The 22,900-nt window shown below is 46.0% G+C and overlaps 1 protein-coding gene across 1 annotated transcript in view; it reads right to left on the bottom strand.

The window, feature by feature from the left end:
• The window catches only part of PALM2 (paralemmin 2), a 134,389-nt gene extending 112,442 nt beyond the window's left edge, over positions 1-21,947 (bottom strand). Inside the window, exon 1 of the mRNA XM_012638553.1 lies at positions 21,791-21,947. Coding sequence (XP_012494007.1) covers positions 21,791-21,835 — 45 coding nt within the window. The 5' untranslated portion in view covers positions 21,836-21,947. The remainder of the gene's footprint in view (positions 1-21,790) is intronic.
• Between the last annotated feature and the right edge of the window lie 953 nt (positions 21,948-22,900).

The raw sequence follows: 22,900 nt of genomic DNA, 5'->3' as shown, positions 1-22,900 counted from the left end.
GGGCTGACTGGTATGTATCTATTGCAGAGCTCTGTGATGCTTCCTGGTCTCCGATCACTGCTTGCCAAATCACCAGCATCCCAGCGGGGGAAGGTAAATCCATCTCCAAGGTAGTCCCCTTTCTGGCTTGGACCCAGATGAGCTTGAGGGCTCCTGAGCTTGCGTAGCACACACCCAGAAAGAAGGTTCGACGAGTACGGGGTGCCTACTCTACTCAGGGTAACAGCATTTTGATTCAGATGATCAGGGAGAATCTACCAGATCCAAGTGTAATACCAACAGGTGGCCACCCCACTATGAGCATTACCATGGGACTTCATGAAGCCAACAAAAGTGTTTGTGGAAAATGACTAAACCAATAATACATGGTGACAATTATTACTAGATTTCCTTAATTCTATGGTATGCTTTTGTATTTTTCCCTACATTATAATGTTATTGAAACGGCAACGCATCTTAACAGTTGATGTGTACATTTTAACATGGTAGCATTTCTTTTTTTCTCCTTGGAAATCTATTATTCGAAATAATAAATAAGCAAGCAAGCAAACAAACACCGACTACTCTGTTCTAGTTTCTCCCTATTCTAGAACTTGCAATCGTCCTTAAAAACAATTCCTAACTGATGAGGCTAAGAGAATGGCCTGTGTGCTAAAAAGACCTGGAGTCCTCCCCTTCCGTATCCACATACACTGGTCTGCACTGAGATGCCTGCTTTTTCCCCAAGGTTCCTATCGTGGAGGATCTATGTGGCACTGAAAGCTAACGATCCACCTAAACGTGTGCTCTTCTTCCCATAGGATGGAGGCATCCCTGGAAAGCAGCCACTCCTTCGGGCACCAAGTTTCACAGTTTCCTTTGCACCTACCCATGGCCAGACAGACGACTAGTTCTCCAGACTGTGAGAGGAAGTGATGTGAGTCGCTTCCAGGCCAAGGCAGTTAAGGAGTGCATGTACCTTCTCCCTCCTCTCCTTCTCCTCTGACAGGCCGGAGGCAAAGGATTCTGTGGCCCTGGGAGATGGCGGAGTCACAAGTAGTAGGGACCTGAGCCACCACATGGAGGAGAGCTGTCCACTGACAAGGAATGCCCGTGTTAGACTGTTAAATAACAGGAAATGTTTTCAAAAGAGTTAAACCACTGAAATTTGGGGGTTTATTTATGTGCTCTAACTTACATTTTTATTTTTCCATATAAGTTTGACACAGCAAAGGCCTGGTGTCTGTGACAACTCAGGGCTGGCTACAAACTGCACAGGGCCCAGGGCAGAATGAAAATGCAAGGCCCCTTGTTCAAAAATTACTAAGACTTCAAGATGGCCATGGAGCATTTAACCAAGTGGGAGTCCTATTTGACTGCAGAGGTCATGTGCTGACGAAGCCAGCCTTGCTCTGTCTTGAATACCCAGTATCAGGTTAGTCACAATTCCACTTCAGATGGCCAGAAGAGGCTAAAATTAAGACGAGGATTACTATGTGGTTTCGAAGAAACACCTTCAGAGCCTTCTTGCTCCCTCCCATAGTGAGAAGAATACATGGAGTATATGTATTTACATGCATGGACCCCCCAAAATGGCATTTTGACTGTCAATGTCATTTTTGGGGGGATGTTCATTGTCATGGGTATGCCCAGCTGGTCAGTTAGAAATGATCCACTCATTAGGAGCTTGATCTGGGGAGTATCTTATCTCCCAATGGTCCCTCTTATTAGTCCAGGTGAAGGTTTGTGAGACTAGAAGTTGCTTGCTGGCCCAATTCCTTACCACACATCCATTTTTATCACCTTCCTGCAGGCCAAGTACCACTCCAGGTCAATTCACTAACCCTAGCATCACACAGGGAGGATATAAGTAGAGGTAGTTCCCTGTCCCCCACACACACACACACACACACACACGCACGCACACGCACACACTCCTCAATAACAGCGGGGCAGCTGGTCCAGCTCTGTCCTGGCCTCTGGCCTCAGTTCTGATAACCAGATTTCAGAGTGACCCATCTACTCCCAGGTCCTGGAGCCCTGGCCCTAAGGCCCAGGCCTGTGACTGATGTCTTGCTCCATGCTGACAAGCCTCCAAAAGCTGCTGGCCTGAGCTTGCTTTTCTGCTTTTTCTTTTTTTTCAGTAAAGTAAAAAGGTTTTATTTTTATTGAATGCACTGTGTTGGTGATCCCTATGTGCCACCTTCCACACATTTCAACAGTCCAACCTCGTTTCAGCTCAATAACCTAGACTCATGAAGAAGCCATGGTTCCCTCTATATTTCTAAGCAATACATTTCTACTACTATTTCTCTTTTTTTCTTGTTTCTTTCTTTTTTATTATTTTTTTTTGAAACAGAGACTCACTTGGTTGTCTCAGGTAGAGTGCAGTGGTGTCACAATAGCTCACTGCAACCTCAAACCCTTGGGCTCAAGGGATCCTCCTTCCTCAGCCTCCCAAGTAGCTGGGACTACAGGTGCACACCATGACGCCTGGCTAATTTTCCTATTTTTGTAGAGAAGGGGTCTCGCTTTTGCTCAGGTTAGTCTTGAACTTCTGGCCTCAAGTGATCCTCCTGCCTTGGCCTCCCAATGTGCTGAGATTACAGACATGAGCCACAGCAGCTGGCCTTCTACTATTATTTCTTGATGTTCCTGTTTTAGATATTGTCCATGGACTTCCTCCTGGACTGATTTCTATCTCATTCTGCTGCATGGCTGGGTCCTTGGTTCTCCTTTAACCACCATCCCTGGGGTTGTCTTTCAGAGTCTCCTATCTGAGCTTGCTGTTAGGAACTCCTTTCTCCCTGTTGGAGCCCACAGCCCCAGATGCTGCTGTACTTTTAGGACAAGAGGCTTGCCTGCCAAGCTGAAATGTTTCACAGCAACTGAAGCTGTGTATGTAACCCCAGAATCTGCCCATCAACTTGCTTCTTCAGCCTTCCCTCCACATCCCTGACCCCACCTCGCCATCCTGCTGTATGAATCGGCCTGGGCCACTTCAAAGCTTTACTGCTGTACTCCTTGAGTTCTACAGGCTCGGTCCCCATCGTCCACTTGTCACCATGGACACTGACATGTAAGCCAGTTGTCCACATCAAGGCTTTGGGTCCTAAAATGTCATTCTTCCCCACCAAGGTGGTTAGGATCCCCTATTAAAGAACCGAGTCTCCACTGACTGTAAAAGGAAACTGTATTGAATGCACCATTTCTTACAAGTGTTTAGGTAACAAAAGATTATAAATAGATCTGTGGAAATCAACAACAACAAAACCCTCTTTGGATTTTTTTAAAGATTCTATTTTGAGAAAATACAGAGAAAAATAAAGCTAAAACGACAGATATATTTTTCTTCAAGTACAACCACTGCTCAGTAACGTCAACCATGACACGTAATATGTATTAAATGCCCAGTCACAGGAGCTCTTATGATATTAGTTCTTTGGCCCTAAAATTAGTTTTCAAATGTAAATGCCCTGAAATATGGTCCTTTGATTTAAAAGTGCGTTTATGTTGATCCCTGTCCTCTTTTCAGATCAGTAAACCCCACACTGCACGTAGGAGGTGCTGGAAAACAATCAGTTGATGATAAACACAGCATTTCTGCAATCTCATTCCAGCAATCTCGCCCCAAGAGGACACTCTGCACGGCAGGCAGTGGGGAATCTGAGTGGCTCCAGACTGAATTCTTAGCTTTCCCCAAAAATAAGCTCAGAGACTGAGTCACCCCTTTAGTCCCAGGCTCCTCTGAAAGTTGAACAGGATGTCAAAGGCCAGAAATAGCCTTCATATTCCAAACTCGAAATTGGTTCTCCATCAGCTATAGGCTTTCAGCTGAAGTTGGTGAAGAAACTGCTTCTGGATTACAGTACAAAAAGAATGATTTAAACAATTGTAACAGCTAACAGTGAACTCTGCATGGAAAGAACGGACAGCCACCCCAGAAGCCTTCAGGAATGTACCAGACTGGCAGGGATGGGCACTCAGGGACGGAGCAGCTCCCTGCCTCACCCTGCCTCCACTCTGCCACCAGAGCAGTCTCTGATAAACCATAGGTCTTCAGTGGCTCCCAGCCACCCATGGGAACAAGTCTCTGCCCCGCCTGGCACTCCTGGTCTTCCTGATCCAGTGCCCCCTCCCACTAGCTTCATTTCTCAGCATGTTCCAGCCACTCCAAGCTTCATGTCACTTCCTGGCTCTGCTCTGTCAAAAACCTTGTCACTTTGCTCATGCTCCTCTTTTGGCTAAACACTCACTTGGAACAAAGAATACTATTGCCCTGGCCACTCTCACCAGGCCTAGCCTAGTTTTTGCCCTCTTGGGCAAGAGGGCCTAGAATCAGGCCCCGGAGCAGACCAAGGGGGTCCATGAGTCTTTGAGATTCAAGCCACATGGACCATGTGATGGGGACCTTGGGGACAGAGGGCAGCAAGGTGGACTGGAGTGGTGGGAAGAGAACTGGCATACAGGCGTGGGTGATATGGGCTCTAGCCATAGCCCTGTATGATCTTGGACAAATGACTCAGCTGAGCTTCTGTTTTCTCTGAAATCAAATGCAGAAAATAATACTCTTTCTGCTTCCTGTTGATGCTCAAACATGATAATGAAAGTGAGAGAATTCTGTAAACTCTAAATAGCTGTGAACCCATGAGGAGTGTTTTGTTTATTACCAATGGTGAGTAGCAGCACAACCTAGGGTCCTGAACAAAACACAGACAGGACCAAGGGTGGCCGAAGTGACATTCTGAGTCCCTGTGATGTAGTTGACAGCTTTGCCCAATGTTTTTAACTGACTTGGGGTTGGAGAGGGAATGTTTAATAGTCATTACACCTCTGTGAAATGCTGTTCTATGCCTTTCCAGACAGAAGGCTTTGACTATAGACAGATGGTTATGAGATACTGAGGGTCCTGGGTGCCAAAAAGGAAGACCTGGGTGTGAAGAAAGGGCAGAGACTTGAGGTATTCATGACAAATGGCACCGGCTACTTACAGGCCCCTGGGCCATTTCCCTTGGGACACAATTTCTACTGCCATAGCCAGAAGCAGAGTAGGGTACAAAAGGCCATTGCTGTGAGTTGCAGGTACCACCTGACAACAGACGGGTACCCTGTTAAGGGATAGAATTGTGTCCCCCAGAAAAGATATTTTGAAGTCTTAAGCCCTAGTACCTCAGAATGTGTCTGGGACAGGATCGTTAGAGAGGTAATGAAGTTAAAATTATGTCACTAGGGTAGGCCCTATTCCAATGTGATTGGTGTCCTTATAAAAAGGGGAAATTTTGACACAGAGACAGATACACATTGATGTGAAGGGACACAGGGAGAAGACAGCCATCTACAAGTCAAGGAGAGAGGCCTGGAACAGATCCCTCCCTGACAGCCCTCAGAGGAAACCAACCCAGCTGACATCTTGATTTCAGACTTCTAGCCTCCAGAATTGTGAGACAATAAACTTCTGTTGTTTAAACCACCCACGTTGCGGCGCATTGTTGCAACAGCCCTAGGAAACTAATACAGACCCTTTATAACAATCCAGGGGTAAAAAGAACTGGAAACATCACCATAGTCCAAACTGGGGAGAACCCTGATGTGTTCCTGTGGTGAAAACCACAGATGTTTAACTCCACTCAGGACACTTTGGAACCTGGTGACCTTAATGCCTCACACGGAACAGAACTAGAGATGGCCCATTTTTGTTTGTTTGTTTATTATGAAATTCACTTGTGACAATAATGAATTCCTCGGCTGCCATGCCCCTGCCCTGGTGGTCCAGAGCCAAGGTGTGCAATGGGGCCGGTGACTGCTTCTGCAAAGCAACTCAGGGCCAGATGCCTGCGGCAGGTCACTGCTGGTCAAAGATGCTACCAGTCTCACTGCTGCTTCTGAGGTCAGACAGGGAGAAGATTGCAGTCAGCAGGGCTCCAGGAACGGGGCAAACCAGACTGAAAGCTCAAGCTCAAATTGGAAATTCTGGAAGCTGTTCATGTGGAGGGGAGACAACAAGAGTGGACTGATCTCAAACACAGTCTGAGCAGCCAACAGCAGCCCCTTATTATAAGGCAAAGTTGTCAAAGCAAATGGGTCTACTCAAGAAGCATTTGGTGGGCATCTGTGACACATCAACTGTTCTCTCTCCTCTTAAGCTCCGGGTAACCCTGAGCTGGGGCCGGGTGCTTCCCTTCCCCTGCTGAGCTGAGTGAGAACTGAGAAGGGAGCCCAAGGCCACTACCCAGCTGGGAGAGGTAGGAAAGGAATGTAGAAGAGGAGAAATTTGCTGGAGAAGCGCCCCAAGAAGGTGGCTGAGGCAGCGTCAGGCAAGGGGAAGAAGGGAGCCATCAAAGCAGGGACCCAGTTACAAGAGAAAGAAAGAATTCAGGGAGTTTGAGGATAAGCCAGAATTCGGGGCACCCAGTTACAGGTTATTTTCACTGGCCCCTGGTTAAAATTTAGTGTTGCCTTTGGTTATGAATGTAAGCACAAGCCCCAGGATATCATTAGTACTCGTGACTTGGTCATAAGTAGAAACCGCAGATATTTTAATATCTCATTATAACTGTTGGAGATAGCTCAAAATATCCTTAGGTTCATCAATAATTTGAAATTAGAGTATGCATGAAAACTGCCACTAGATTTTATTTAATATTATAATAAAAAACCATGCTATCTAACATTTTGCTGACTGTATATCAGTATAACTGGTTATCTTTTTAGTCCTGTGTATTTTGTGCATTTAAGCATGATGCTGAGAAGAGATCACAGACTCCACAAGATCGCTAAGGGGTCCAAGATACAAAACAGGTTACGAACTCTGCTACTAGATTTTATTTAATATTATAATAAAAAACCATGCTATCTAACAAAGCTCTCTAATATTTTGCTGACTGTATATCAGTATAACTGGTTATCTTTTTAGTCCTGTGTATTTTGTGCATTTAAGCATGATGCTGAGAAGAGATCACAGACTCCACAAGATCGCTAAGGGGTCCAAGATACAAAACAGGTTACGAACTCTGCTAAAAGTCACTAAACTGGCTTTGACACTGTGCAAAACGTGTTGTGGAAGGCAGTAAATAGACAATGGTGAATATGACACAGTCACTGTCCTCAAGAAGTTTATGATCAGTTCGGGGAGAGACAGGAAGTTCTATGTTGTCTCTTTTTTTTCCCCCTGCCTCTTATTCCCATGGACAGGCTACAGCACCTCCGCTAGCCCAGATAGCACTCTGTGATTTTAAAAAGGTGCCCTGTCCTCAAGACATCTTTCTAGAGCCTGCTAGGGAATTGCCCTAACAAATACACAAAGCACGCAGGGACCCGTGTAAATGGTGCACTGGCAGCAGGTAGGCTAAGTTACAGCGCCAGGCTAAGGCCTGACTCTAATGCATCTCTGCAGAGATGTTAGGTAAGAAGGCTCCTTATGCATGTATGGCGACTCCCTCATCTCCTGCCCACGGGAGACTGCTCTAATCTATCATGGTCTCTTTTCCCCAGCACAAATGCAGCTTCAAAGAGCTTCCTGTCCAGGTGTGGTGGCTTAAACCTGTAATCCCAGCACTTTGGAAAGCTAAGGCAGGACGATCACTTGAACCCAGGCACTGGAGGTTACAGTGAGCTAAAATGATGCCACTGCACTCTAGCCTGGGCAACAGAGTGAGACCCGGTCTCAAAAAAAAAAAAAAATGATGCCACTGCACTCTAGCCTGGGCAACAGAGTGAGACCCGGTCTCAAAAAAAGAAAAAAAAAAATAACTTTCCAAGACAGCACTATAGGTGGCCACTAGCCATCAGAGCTGACATAAGCGATGACATCTGTCATCCCACACTTGAGGCTTTACCTTTTTTGAGAAATTTGTATTCTCATGGGGAGTTCTAGAAAATAAAGCCTTTGAGGTTTAAAGGAATGAATCCCTAATGATGAAAGTGTGGGAAATACATTTGGTCAGGTAACCCTTGCGTTACATTACATCAGTGGTTTCCAAAAGGGATTATTTTGTCCCCCAAGGGACAGAACCTTTTGATTATCACAGTGGGGAGTGGGAGATGCTACCAGAAGACCAGGGATGGTAATGCACAGGACAGCCCCTCCCGCCCCCCACACACACTAGGGAATTATCTGGTCAGAATTGTGAACAGTACCACAGTTGAGAAACACTACACGACATGCTTGGCTTCCCATTCTCCAAGCAGCTGCTTATAAGTAGCCCGTCTAGAGAATTTCAGGGTCAAGCATATGTATGACCAGAACAGTAAAAGCCGTCCATCTGCAGTGAGCATCTGTGAGTGTCCACAACGATGTTCACTCCAGTATGCTCATAGGGCCAGCCCAAGTACTGTATTAATCATTTTTTAACCCGATTTCACAATGATGGCTCTGCTATCTCCCAAAACCTTGGGCAATTTGAAAATATTTATTAAGGCACCAAAGTCCCTTTGGAAATTTCCAGGCAGACCAGACTCAAAATTGCAGCCAGCCCTTTTGAATAAGAAATGGAAGGGGGGCAGAAAGAGAGCACTTAATGACTCAGAGAGGCCATGGTGGACCCTGCTAGCACTGGCCATTGGCAGCTTTTACTCGGCAGTCACTGTTGCGCAAACCAGTGGCTGACAAACACTGACGGCTGGCGACAAACCACTCCTCACTGGCTCCCTGCTTGCACTCGGGTATGTGGCTCGTGTGTTCTCTGACCTTTAGTCTGACACTTCACCTTTAAAGTTCCCTGAGAGAGCAGAGTGAGGGTTCTGGAAAATTCTAGGGAATGAAGAAACTTCATCTGGAAAATCTGCAGTGCTTCCCCTGTACCCTCAGTCCCTGTCAATAGAAAAAATGGTTTTAAAGGTATGGACTTATTTTTAGACAGGCCAAACCAATACTTCTAAGAGATCAGATTTTCTGGTTTTCAAAAGAAAACAACATGCAGTTGGTTTGGATAGCAAGACTATAATGAGAAAATTCTATAGTGGCAAATCTCACATGCCAGTTCTTCAGTAAATAATAAACTGCTCATCATGGTAGCCCAGAAAACAGTGAAAAGGATGTTCAGATGCTTTATTGTTCTGGACTGTCTGCAAGGAGGCAACAGTTATTTCTTTAGCTAAAAGATTCCTACAGCCTTAATCACAAATACAACCACAGAAATACGCTATCTAGAGAGCTGGGAGCAAAGATTTTCTCTAAACAGTCAGACAGTAAATATTTTAGGCTTTATAGGCCATATGATCTCTGTTTTAATTACTCAATTCTGCTGTTATAGCATTAACTCAGCCATTGACAACACATCCATGAACAGGCATGGCTGTATTGTGATAATACTTTTTTTATGGACACTGACATTTGAATTTCATGTAATTTTCATGTGTCATGAAATATTATTTTCTTGATTTTTTTCCCAAATATTTAAAAATATAAAAATCATGCATTGCTCACAGGCCTTATGAAAAGAGGCTGCAGGCCACATTTGGTCAGTGGGCTATTATTATTTGCTGGCCCCTGGCCTAAACCCAAAATTGCAATTTCCAATTCATTCTGAAGATGCTATCTAAGATTGATTTTCCTTCTTGTCTTGTTGTTGATTCCAAAATCACACAAGTAAAACAGAAAAATAAGAAAACAAACAAGACAGATAAACCAACCATTGCTCCACTTTCCACCAAAGAATCCAGGCTGGAAAGGATTTGGTTGTGACCACTGTGTGACTCATTTACTACCTGCCACAAGGCACCGTCTTGCTCAGTGCAGGAGAAGATATATGGCTTGCTGAAGGCTAGCATTCCAACGTTATTTTTAAACTCACCCAGTGTGAACAATCTCCTTGTTTAGTCTTTGCAGTTTTGCGTTTTTCAAAGGTTGGGCCAGAGAAGAGGGGTGGAGGGAAGCTGGGAAATGAACCAATTTCTGAACCAAGTGTCCTCCTTCCTTAAGCACACATTGGATCATTTCTTGTTCTCCAGAAAGGATGTGACCAGTTGGTCACAGAACATTACTTGAAAACCCATTAATGTATTAAGAGGGCATTCTTACCCTTTCGAAACATGCCCCATCTCCCTATAAATGCTGATATTTAAAATCAAAGAGTATCTTCACCCTCACAACAACAGAAGAGCGAAACACAGACTTAGAAGAAGTGGGTTCTGAAATCGGTTGAGAATGTGGCATGTATGTGAAGCGTTGCCAGACACAATACAGAACGTCCAGTGAAATGTGAATTTCATATAAATAACAAATATTTAGCATAAATATGTCCCATGTGATCACTGGGCATCCTATATTTTTAGCTGCTAAAAGTGACAACCAAAATAGGGGAGAGTGAAAAGATGACCCAGGCTGGAGCGGAAGGTATTTACTGGGAAGAAACAAAAACTTGTGCTATAAGTATAGGGGGGAGTGCTCATTATGAACAGTTCCCCACCAATGACTGGGAACTCCAGTTTGCTGTGCTGGTCAACCCTTCTACCCCTAACTGATTCTTAGAGCCCTCAAAGTCAGGGTGCAAGGTGGGGTCACACAGAACTACTTACATTCCAGTGTTCAACAGAGTTTAAAAAACAGGCTTCCCAGGGGGAGTTTCTGGGGTAATGGAACTATTCTGTATCCTGACTGTGCTGGTGGTTGCACAAATCCATGCAAATGTTAAAATTCAGAGAAGTATACATCAAAAAAGTCAATTTCACTCCATGTTAATTAAATTTGTTTTTTTAAAGAGTGCTTGCAGTTTTTACTTCTTAGAGAGAACTCATAGTTCACCCAGCATGCCAGATAAGGAACTGATTTAAATAGCATCCTTGACTCTGACCCGAGACTGTGGTTTTCTCATAGGGTCTGGATCCCAGAGGGCCCTTGCTTCTATTATAAATGGGTTTCTGGCAAACCCATCCCACCAATTTGCCCAAACATACCTAAATGTATCTACATCTCACTTGGCTTCAATCCGTACCCACCCCACCCCACACCCACACCTACATATTACTGGTTTTATAGTTAAACTAAAAAATATATAAGCTGTGAGAGGCAGAAGTGGAAAACTAGTGGCCCAGGCTGGGGGAGGGGAGGGAGAGGGGGTTGAGACAGGGCATGAATCCAGCCCATACTGTGCTAAAATCTGTGCTATGTTTGGTTTGGCCACACAGTGTTTAAATTGTTGTGAGCATTTAAACATCAACAGACTTCCCTCAAAAGTTGGATTTCCATGTTCTCTTGAAAAAGTAGACGATCCTGGGCCCGTATTCCCACAAAGTACCAATGAGTTGGAGCTGACTGCTGCCTGCCCCTCAGAAGCCTGCCCCCCTGGGCCACCAAAAGTCCCAAAAGCTCAGCCATGCCAGCCTGGCACCTGTCCACATCTGGGGTCTTGACCCCTAATGAAAGGCATTCCGCAGGGTGTCTGGCACATGGATGCTCTCAGGAACCAGGAGGCCTCTCTCCCTCCCCTGAAGAAAAGCTATAGGATGAAGTTACCCTCTTTCCCTCTGCTTTCTGAAACCTGGGGTGCCCTGTCTCCCTACAGGAGGGTGACCCACTTCTGCTGGGGAAGCCTGGAAAAGGCCCTCTCCCCTGCTAGGCCAGGCTGCTTCCAGCTTTTCTCTGTGGACCCAGACTAGGGGGGTTGCGGAGCTAGAACCATCCAGAGGCAGTAGTAGGCGCAAGTCAAGACAGAGAGAGATGAGGGCGGAAAGGCAGGTCATCGAGCAATTGAAATTCCTTTCACCTTCGCCTCCTCTTCTCCCTGTTTTCAGAGCCAATATTTTCTCTTCATTTTCCCCATCACATCCTATACTGATCTGTCATCTATTGCCCTTACTCCAGTGTGAATGAGGATGGGGAGTGCTCAGGCTGCCGGAGTCGTATTTCTAGAAGGAGGGAGGATTAGAGAGGACATTCTATAGCTGCCCCCAGAACCTTCTCTGTCTTCTGACTCACACCCTCCAAACTTATCCTGTGTACTGTTAAATGTCATCTGGGCTCTGTTGTGAGTTTTATTTGATTAATAGCACTAACTTTTGAATGCAAAAGCTCAGGCATCGATGTTCATGAACAAGGCTGCCTGCATCTGCCCTGGAAAAGCAGGCTACACCTGTGATGGGAGCATTGCTATCCTAGAGTGTGTTTCTGCTTACCTGGATAAGCAGGATTTTTTTTTAGGACCATTCGTGTTAGCCTTGAGCTTTTGAGATATGTCTCAGAGTTCCACTGGAGCAAGGGAATTTTCAAAGCACTTCCCACCCCATTAAAGGCAGCAAGTATTATCAGCCCAAGATGACAAGTCAGGCAGTAAAAGCTCAGTGTTTAAGACCAACCAGGAGCCTGGGGGAAGCCACAGGATTGACTCCATGTCACTCAGCCAAGAGGCACCTTTCCTGAATTCTGACTTCTCTGTCATGTCACATGCAGGACACACACACTGTCACTGCTGCCCAAATCCTGGAGTCCCATCTGGTATTCACTGGCCTCAAAGCTGTGGACATCAGCACTCAAACTCAGAAAAAGGAAATCTCCTGCCTACCACCAAAGGGGTTAAGTTTTCAAGCATGTGTTTTTCTCTTAAGAATAACATTTTTTGGTAACCCTCAAAGTTTTGAGTTTCAGCCCTGAATTTAAAAATAAAGTGAATACTTAGATGACTGGTTATAATTTAGCAGAGGGGGAAAAAAAATCCCACCCACCTAGAATAGTGAGTAAACCAGTATAATGGCTTTTTTTTTTCCAGCAAAAAAAGTAAGAGTAGGTTTTACAAATGTCTTCAAGATATTTGGTAGTGCACACACTGTCTAGAGCCCAAAGCCTGCAGGGTAATGAAACAGGCTGCCGCAGGGGAGATGATGAACACGAAGATGTGTTCTGAGGTCTGGCCCATGGCCTTTTCATCTCCAGCTGGGGCTTTTATCTCGGGGCCTCATATGGATTTTCTTTCCCCTTCCAGCTTATACAAAAGAAAGGTACCAGGTTCCCTATTCCTTTCTGCTAGATAAGCTCCTATGATGCTATAGAAACACTGATACTAGGGTCAAAAACTATCTCGGAGGATTTTAAATACACGTTCAAGCATTATGTAAATAGCTGTAGTCTTCTCTCTGTGTCTGTCTCTCTCTGTGTGTGTATTTAATACTCTCCTTTTGAACATTTTAATTCAACATGAAACTAATGAAAAATACTGAGATAATAACTAACCAAGGGCATATGTAGCTCCAACATGTGCTGCCCCACACCACCCTCTGCTCCCGCCGGCATTTCCTGTCAGAAATAGGTCTCAGCTGTGTGGTGTTCTCCCAGATCCAAAGCGCTCATGAGTGGCCTTTCCTCTACCAAGTCCCCTGTGCTGTGCGGCCCGTCACTCACGGTCTATCCACGTTCTCCTAGGCTGCATCCAGCACAGTGCTGCCTCTGTGCTTTGTGTTAAGACAAATAGGATGCTGGGTGAGGCTGACTTCTTCCAAGACTGAAGAGCTGGTTGAAACAATGAATGGTACACAGAAGGGTGAGGGAAGCCTACATGGCATCCCTGGGAGAATAAACTCCTCTTTGGTATGCCCAGGACAAGCTGCACTTGTGCACACACGGACTGGCTTAGGAGGATTGCAAACCATCATTAAGTAAAGGAGCACCAGTTGCTGCTCATCCTGAGCTCCTACTAGAATTGCCTGCTGAGAAGCAGCCGCACTGGGAATCAGCACCTGCAGGCTGGAGAAGGTGCCACCAGATTTTTCTGGCTGATCTGCTATGGGACTTCTGCATCTATAGCACCATCATACGTATGGCACAGCTTTCTCAAGGGGGCTCTCACTGTGGGGCTGGATTTCTTCTCCATTGCATGACTTCTTGTCTCACTGAGGTGTTTCCCTAAGGTCTCCTATCCTATAATTTTGGTCAGCCAATCCCAGGTAAACCCTCTCAACCCACACAACCAATCACAGGCAAACCCTCCCAACCTGTCCAGCCAATGCCAGGCAAACCCTCCCAACCTTCCCAGCCAGTCCCAGGCAAACTCTCCCAACCTGCCCAGCCAATCCCTGGCAAATTCTTCAAACAGGTGTCCTAAAGTGACCAACAGACAGAAATGTCACTTTAATTAAATAGATTAAAGCAAGTTCCCAAGACAAAGACCTCCTCTTGATCAGTCACCTGATATGAGAAGAACATAACTGCATCATTTTCAAACTTGGCTATATATATTTAAGCCTCTCACTAATTAAGAGTGAATTTGGTCTTTTATTCCATTTCACCTCTTCAAAATATACATACTTCACAAATTCTTGGGCATACCACAATGGGCATGTGACACTTATCAGGACCATAATCTTTCTTTACTATTGATCTCCTACCACTTCACCCAGTGGTTCCTAAAGTGCGTCCCACAAAAACAGCAGTTGCAGCTGGGAACAGTTATCACCTGGGAACTCATTAGAGATGCAAATTCTCTGGCCCCACCCCAGACCTACTGGATCAGACTCTCTGGGAGTGTGGCCCAGAAATCTGTGTTTTAAGAATCCGTCCAGGTGATCCCAATGAATTAAAGTTTGAGAATCACTGTTCTACACCATAACTCACAAGAAAAAGTCTATGTCAAATGGCAGTTGCTCCTGTCATAAGCCATGAGCTCAGCAGAGTCTCCCTACATTGTCTATTACTTGAGGCTCATAATAAATACGGATCATCCCAAATATCCTGGCTGATGTGAGATGGGTTTGGATTTGCATATCAGATTTGCATACCTTGAGTACAGGTTCTTAAAGATTCTTCTATAATAACAGGAACTTCCCACATCAAAGTGCTGATTGTCTTTCAGACTTTTCTGTTAACTTAGAGAGCAATCACCTACCTAGATGTGAGTATTCTGAGTTACAATGATGTCAGTGATTGCAAGGGCTCATTTAACGTCAAAAGCTATAGCAAAAAAGCACTATTCTTCCAACGATCCAAACATTTGGACACCTGATTCACAAAGCCCTGGTGAGAATGCAACCTGATATTGCAACAGTATGAAAGATCTAGGGGGTGCTGATAGGACTACAGCACAGTATCCTTATGAAATCTACATGAGTCAATGCATAAGGCAAGAGTTCAAAGCTCCACCAACATCTAAAGGTCACAAAATGTCGACCTGTTGTGACCACAGATCTTTTTAAAGTTTTTAAACTAGCTGATATTATTCCTTTTTAAATGGGAGATTTCCCACTTAATAAATCAGATTTCTAGCTTCACTTAAAAAAGAGTTGATGTAGCAACACAGGACCCACATTTTCACATGGCATAAGTTAACTGCTTCTTACCTGAGAGATGGCATCTGCTCCCCAGGTGCTAACACCTTCCTCTTAGCCTGTGTCCCTCATTTATGTTGCATGCTGGCCCCTGGAGCCTTTTGAGTTTGCGACTCCTGCCCACTACAAACAATCTTTTTCATTATGATTATTACTATCCTTATGCTTTGAAAACTCTCAGTAGCTACTATCTTTATCTGATTTCTTAGTATTTATCAAATTTCCTAGTTTAGCAAAAATGTAGAAGTTAATAGAATTTACCTTTCACTCTTTGTATCCACTTTGTGTCTACAGATGCCTGAGTTATGACTTGTTGATTTGCTTATTATAAACAGGACACCTTTATGAGTGCTTACTGCATGCCTGCTCTGAGCATTTCCCATGATATCTCTCAAATAACCTTCATGACAATTCCATCAAGTGGGTACGACCATTATCCTCATCTCACAGATGAGGAAACCAAGGTACGATGACATTCTGCACATACTAATGGAAAAGCCAGGACTTGAGCCAGGCCCTTTTGACACCAGAACCCATGTTCCTAACTACCCTGCCAGACTGTGTGAGGCACTGACAGCCCTTGGGACCCCCTCTCCGTACATATCAGTGCCCGTTTGCTGTGTCAGCCAATTTCACACCACGTGACCAACTCTCACTGCCAAGCAAGTCGATCGACATCCCCAAAAGGGATCAGTGATGAAATGTGGGGAGTTGAAAGAACCAACAGCAGTGGTCCCCAAAGTGTTGAGTAGCCCCCAAAGAAATGCAGAAGCATATCTACTGACCCCTGTTTTTTTTTTTAAATATTACCAGCCATAATCCACAATCCTTGCTTAGCTTTTTTTATGATGACTTTTTAAAAATGATAACTGCTCTATTTCTCAGGACACTTTGAAGTTTGCCAGAGCAGCTGCTCTTTGTCCCAACAGGCTAAAGCCTAAAATACTCAGAGGTACAAATAAGTGGCCAGAGAGGTGTATGACCCTTACACATGCTTGTGTAAGGCCTGCCTTGGCATTCCCAGACCCAGCAATGACCCTGAATGGGCCCAAAGTGTCACCCATCTGCTAGGCAGCTCTGCAGACTGAGCTGGAGTGAAACTTTCCTCAGCACCAATATCCCAAGTAAATGATTTTTTAGGCCTTAACATGTTATTTTAGAAGCAGGGTGTCATCTGTCTCTCTGAGATAGCGGAAGAGAACAGATGAACAGCCAGCATCTTAAACTCTCCAGTCCTCTGCCAGCTGTGTACCAATGGCACAGGTCCACAAGGAACACATATGGGGATGGTCCTCACATGAATCATAGCGTCACAGGGCTTGGGTTTGGGTCTCTAACCCCTCTGAGGGATCCCTGACCTGAGAAGCTGGGCTGGATCATATGTAAATCATAACAAGAACTTTTGCCCAGCCTAGGCAGGCCGATCTAAAAGGTCCGGATCAAAAGCAGGCTGGTGGCTTCCTTGGCTTCTGGCCCCACACTCCAACCCTGGTACTCAAGGCCTTTATGCTCCAAAGCAAGAAGAGGCATGGAAAGAGGAATCCAGTGAAAAGCCAACAAATATTTCTCTGTAAGCCCAGGGCACAGCCAGCCTAAGCCAACTACCTATACCCAAGACTACTCAGAGCAGAGAACAGGATCAGGTGAGAGCCATAAACCCACTAACTGCACCCTTTGGGTGAGAGTTTAAAGAAGCCGATAGTCCATAGAGGCACATCCAAGCCCACATACCCCCAAGCTCACTTTCTCATCCCAGCCAGAGGATTTTAGCTCAGCAGGATCCAGTGGCAGCTCCAGCCCACATCAGAGTATCCCTCCAAGGCTAGATGTGCCACCAGCACAAGGAATTGGGAGTCAGGAGAGACTAGGACTTAGTACAACTCTTCCACCTCTCAAGGTGTAAGCTCAGATACTTCTGGATGCTCACCTGAGACCCGCCCTGCACACCTCAGAATTAAGGTAGCCTGTGCTAGGTTTTCATAAATTGGCAAATACTATACAAATGCAAAAGATTATTTTTATTATTTTGCAGAGTGTGTTCTTTTTAAAAGATGAAATTCTCTAAAGAACAGGCATAGGTTAAAATAGCATTTCATATTTTAGCACATATAAACATGCTCATGTTTCTCCCTGGGGCTGGCCTGAAGCCTCGTCCATGTGGCTGTTAGGGCTTTTGCCCAAGATGATCTCTATAACATTTAGTTATTCTTACTCATGCCCAAGGAAGATTATCTTCCTCTCGGATGCGCAGACATAACAACCTCCCCCAAAGTTGGTTTCCACTGAGACGCAACAGCTTCTTCCCCATGGGAATGCTACATACTCGATTAAAGTTTATGGTGGGTGTTTCCATGCACTGAACCCAGGCTTGGAAGGTTCTCAAAAGGATGGGGGCCTCCTGGTTTGCCTTGAGCTTTCCCGCTGCCATGGAACGAGTCTGCTGCTCCCTCATGGGCTCACACGGAGGCTGCTGGAACCACCTGCGCAGAGTGCTTGTAGCAAAGGTGTGAGACGCTGCCACCATCTTGGGTGGGAGTTCAGGGCAGTAGTCAAAACTGGGGCTTCAGTGGCCTGCTGTGGGTGTTCAAATCCTGGCTTGGACACTATCTGTTTAATGTTGGGCTAGTTCTATAACCTGATCATCTGTAAAATATGGATAATATAGTAGTGCCTGCCTCGTAAACTTGTTATCAGGATTCGATGAGATGATGCTTATGAAAAAGCATTTCAGTCTCATTATTGAGTTTGTGCCTTTAGCTACTGACTGAACTTCATGCTTTTGGCTTGCTCTTCCTCACGCTAACTGCTCCAAATAAATAATAAACAAACAACAAATAAATAAATGCCTTTTGATAATTGGGAGGGTTATGATGTTATTTTATATTTTATTTTACCCCACCTTCAGAACTTACTCAAACGTCTCCTCTTTGGGGAAGTGTTTTCACAACTCCTTGAGGATGGTTTACGTGCTCCTGCAGGGCACTCATTTTCATAGTACTTGCAGGGACGGTAATTGTCTGTGTTTTTCTATTTCCTCCATTAGACTATAAACAACGGTTTATAGTGTAGGTGAAAAAACAAGAAGCACTTCATGCAGTACCTTGCTAAATGTGTAATGTTCAATAAATAGCAATTATTATTATTACTCTGTGGGATTATCATTCACATCCATTCCACGGCAGAGGCATTTTGCTATGTTCTAAACTTACAGTTTGGGCAGTATTCCTACAGATGAAAAGAGCAGGTGGCGGTAGAGAGAGTTGTCAAAGATGGACCTGCTCTTGTATTGGCAGGAAATAGAATGAGAGTCATCTTCTCTCATTGATTAGTCTCTGGACTCAACTTCAATTAAAGCATTTTGGTGTCTAAGTATTTCATTCCCTTTGGGGCAAAAATCCCACAGAGATCATGTGACAAATATCTTAGGTCACAGGACTTCTGTCCTTTTAGAAATTAAGTGTGCCAAGGGTGAAATTTTCCCTCTCGTGGTTGGAACTTGGGAACACTTACTTTTCAGTGTTGCCAGTACATTCCCGGAGGAAGCACTCCATAAATATCCACTGAACCAGTGGACAAATGAATCCTCAAATCACAATCCCTGTCTCTGACTGAAGTGGGTGGAGGAACTCATGCTGGGTGGGGCGGTGACCTTCAGAGTTGAAGGAAAGGATAAAAAAGAAGGCTGTTCCTACTCTTTCCACTTCAGAGATGTTGCTTCTGACTCGCCCACCCCCAGGACAAGGAAGGCAGCAGTGTGGACAGGAATGGAGGGCTCTGCCTCAATACCTGCATACCTGCATGCCAGGTGCTTTACCTCCATCAAACTAAACCTTACAACCAGCCCATGAGATTGCCTAAGCCCCTGAAGACTGAAGTCCCAGTCTCTCTGCCCTGCCTCTCAGAGAGGAGCCCAAGTAGGTGAAGATGAGAGAACTCATTGTCTTCTTCCCTCATACCCCCAGGGACTTCAGGAGTACCAGGTTCGGGGTGCAGGCTTGCGAGCTCCTTGAGGTCCCCTGAGAACTCCCGGAAAGTGGTGAAGAGAGGCAAGGTTTGCCGAATTTGGAGAGTGTATACTAGACCAAAGCGTGGCACAAAACCATTTACTGATAGGGCCACATGTTCCCCCCACCCCCGCCCACTCCACACACACATACACAGTGATGTCACTGTTAGAAAATCTACCCTGACAACAACATACAGGCATCCCTCGGTATCCTTAGGGAATTGGTTCCAGGATGCCCCTCGGATACCAAAATCAAAGGATGCTTAAGTCCCTGATATAAAATGGCATAATAGGCTAGGCACGGTGGCTCACGTCTGTAATCCCAACACTCTGGGAGGCTGAGGCAGGAGGATTATTTGAGGCCAGGTGTTTGAGACCAGCCTGGGCAACATAGGGAGATCCTGTCTCTCTCTCTCTCTCTAAAAAAAAAAAAAAAAAAGGGGGCATAGTATTTGCACATAACCTATACATATCCTCCCATGGACTTTAAATCGTCTCTGCATTACTTAGAATACCTAACACAACGTAAATGCTATATAAATAGTTGGTTAAGCTATAATTGTTTAGGGAATAATGACAAGAAAAAACGTCTGCACATATTCAGTAGACACAGCCATTCATTTTTTCTTCCAATATTTTTGATCCAAGGTTGGTTGAATCCATGGATGTAGAACCCACAGACACAGAGGGCCAACTGTAAATGTGCACCAATGCCGACACATTCATAAGAATCATCCACAGCTCCCCAGCTACACAGGACAAACTTAATTCCACCACTGAATAGGCATGAGTGAATAGTTGTGTTTATTCTTCTCACACACGCAAGAGAATTCCCAAAGATTGCCTAGATCTTTCTTGAAAGTCTACTTGGCCTCTGCTGGGATTACTCAACCCCACTTGGAAAGGGGCGGCCTCACTAGTAGCTGCTACTGGCTCCATGTTTGGAAAGCAAGTCCTTTCATGGGGTTCAGCTGTTCCTCAGACATCCAGTAAAGCTGACCGTGCAAAGGCAGAAAATGTGACAACTGTTGGAAACCTTCAGCGGCAGCCTATGGGAGCCAATGAGTGCTCTCGGGAGCAGCCACTTGGTCAACAGTTAAAGCGGCCTATTATCCAGCTTACACAAAACACCCGCTAGCTACATGGCACCAATAACTCAATATCTCCATTCTTACCAAGTTCGTGACATACTGGCCACACTGCCTTGCCACCAACTTGAGAAACCATTCATGAACCATCGATACACATGTGCAGGGAGAAAGGGAAAGAAAAGACAAAGACAGCCTTCCTGAGTTCTGAGGACCCAGTTCAAAGATTGCCTAATAGGCAAACCGTAACATTTCAGCATCGCCAACAAACATCTCTCTCTTCGGCGTTAAAGTTTCCAAGATGCTTCAGATTTGAGCAGTCTGAGAAAGAGGGTCTCAGAGCCATGGAGACCACATCAAATGCTTCTTTAAAAAAAAAAAAAAAGAAGAAGAAGGGCCTTGTGTGCATTTTCCCAATGAAGAATTTGTCCAAAAAAGGCTTTTGAAAACACTTTAATATACTTTGCTTCCAAAACATTACACACTATTTCTCCAAAAAATTTGGAATGTGTTTCCAGGGAACTCCTGGACAAAGGAAAAAAAAAGTATTTAGGTGGAAAATGTCTGGAGATTCTTTTATGCCAATATGTTAACAGACCTTCTCTTTTAATTGTTATTATTTCATACAGCAGCAGTAATCATTCCCTCATCCACAAAGGAAATATATAATCCAGCTGTGGCGGCTCCAGTAAAAATACCACATCTGTGGATCGTTGGCAACACTGGGGCAAGATTGCTCAAATCTAGGCAGTCTCAGAGAGTTCTTTTTTATACCCAAGATGCACATGGGTACGCTTTTCTGAAAGTACATATGAACTTTGCCAAAACTGGTTGCTCCTTTGTATTTTGAAAATAGGTTTTCAGATAATCCACACCCATAAGAAGGAGGCTCTCTTGGAATATTTTTCCCAGGACCCAGTTGTAAGAAGCCCCCAGACCCCTCCAGGGTGGTGGCTTGGCCAGTGCCCTTGTCAATATAAGAGAAGGGAAAACTAACATTCCGGGTTTCTGGGAGGAGGTTCTACCGCGTGCCTGGCTGAGGAGCTGACTCCTGGTTTTTCACTTAACAGGCAGATGGTTTCCACAGAGAGGATGGCAGCAGCCACCGTCCGGGTCACCGTGCTCTCCGTTCTCCAGCGAGTGAAGTCAACGTATTCCTAAGCACTGGGTGATAATATTCCAGGAGTCGCGCCCCATGCCTCTGTTTAGTCTTCCCCCAAAGCCCAGCAGCAAGCATCTTATTTCTAAGCCAACCTTCCACAGTCAAATCCCCAAAGCGCGCCCTGGGGGTTTCTAGCTACAGCCGTAGAAAAGAAAAAGCAGCATAGCTGAGCCTTGACAGACTTTTCCCCTCCCCGGAACGCATGCCCTGCGGCTACCGTGCTGGAATGCCGCTCACCCCGAAACCCTCGGGGTCCCCTTCCACCCCAGACAATAGAGCAAGAAAATAAAATGAAAGTGGACTTACTGCTATGGCTTGCAGCCTTTCCTTGTGCAATTCCGCCTCTGCCATCCTGGAGAAGGGCACACGGGCAGGGGAAAAAAGAAAGAAAAACAAAACACACGCTGTAGTCACCCAAGGAAATTGATGGGCACCCCGGGGGGCTTTGCTAGACGCCGGGGGAGAGCCGAGGGGCGGCTGGGGATCCGCTTGGGGGCGGCGGGCAGAGCTGTGCGCACGGAGGGCTGGCCCCGGCTCAGCCTCTGGCCCCCGCCCGCCCGGCCGCCTGGCTGCGCCCCAGCGCGGCCGCTGACTGCATCTCAGGGTCCCCGCCGCCGCCGCCGCCGCCGGCCGCGCCAGCCGAGGACGTGGGCCGCGGGCAGCCGCCGGGAGGGCGCGCTCGCCCCGCGCTCGCTCTCCGCCCTGACGTCTCGGAGCCTCGCTCCGCCCCTGGGGTGTGGGGGACCCTTGGCCGCGGCCCGAGGCGGCTCTGGGAGGGCGGGAGACACCCGGGCGAAGCGCGGACGGGCGGCGCGCGAGCGAGTGGGCACCTGGGGCGCGGGCGCAGGCGAGCGGCTAGGGCGCACGGCTGGCGCGCCCGGGGGACACGCGCTCGCTGCGGCTGAAGCAGAGCGAGGTGGCGCCTCCTCGGAGCGGATGGCAGTGGAGCGGCGTCTGGCGGAATGCAGGACCTGAGCACGTGCCCTTACGTGAGGGCTGCGGCCACCCAGTGTTCTGGGCTCCTTCTAGCTCATGCCAGACGCTTGGGCTCCACGTGGGGACATTTCCAGTAGGGAAGGGCTGCCTCGCCACATGGCCCACATGCTTTAGATGGCCGGATCCTCAAACGTCAAGTCAGCCTGTGGCAGGGTATATGTATCTCCAAATAGGCCACCCTTCTGGTGAGACCAAACGTGACTTGAAAAGACAGCCCAGGGTTTGTAGTCCTCCGTCCTCCACTGGCCTGGGCTTGACAATTTATTAGCTGTGAAACCTTGGGTAACTCAACCACTCTGAACCTCAGTTTCCTCATCTGAAAAAATGGAGGATCACAACAGTTGCCTCACAGACATATCCTTAGAGATGAATGAGATAAAGTATGTAAAGGTGCTTTGTAAAGGGCTTTACAGACATCTC

This window comes from Propithecus coquereli, unplaced genomic scaffold (genome assembly GCF_000956105.1).
Source record: "Propithecus coquereli isolate 6110/MARCELLA unplaced genomic scaffold, Pcoq_1.0 Scaffold130, whole genome shotgun sequence".
NCBI lineage: Eukaryota > Metazoa > Chordata > Mammalia > Primates > Indriidae > Propithecus > Propithecus coquereli.
Note: the sequence above shows the minus strand (reverse complement) of the source record. Positions and strands in the feature narration are given on the sequence as shown.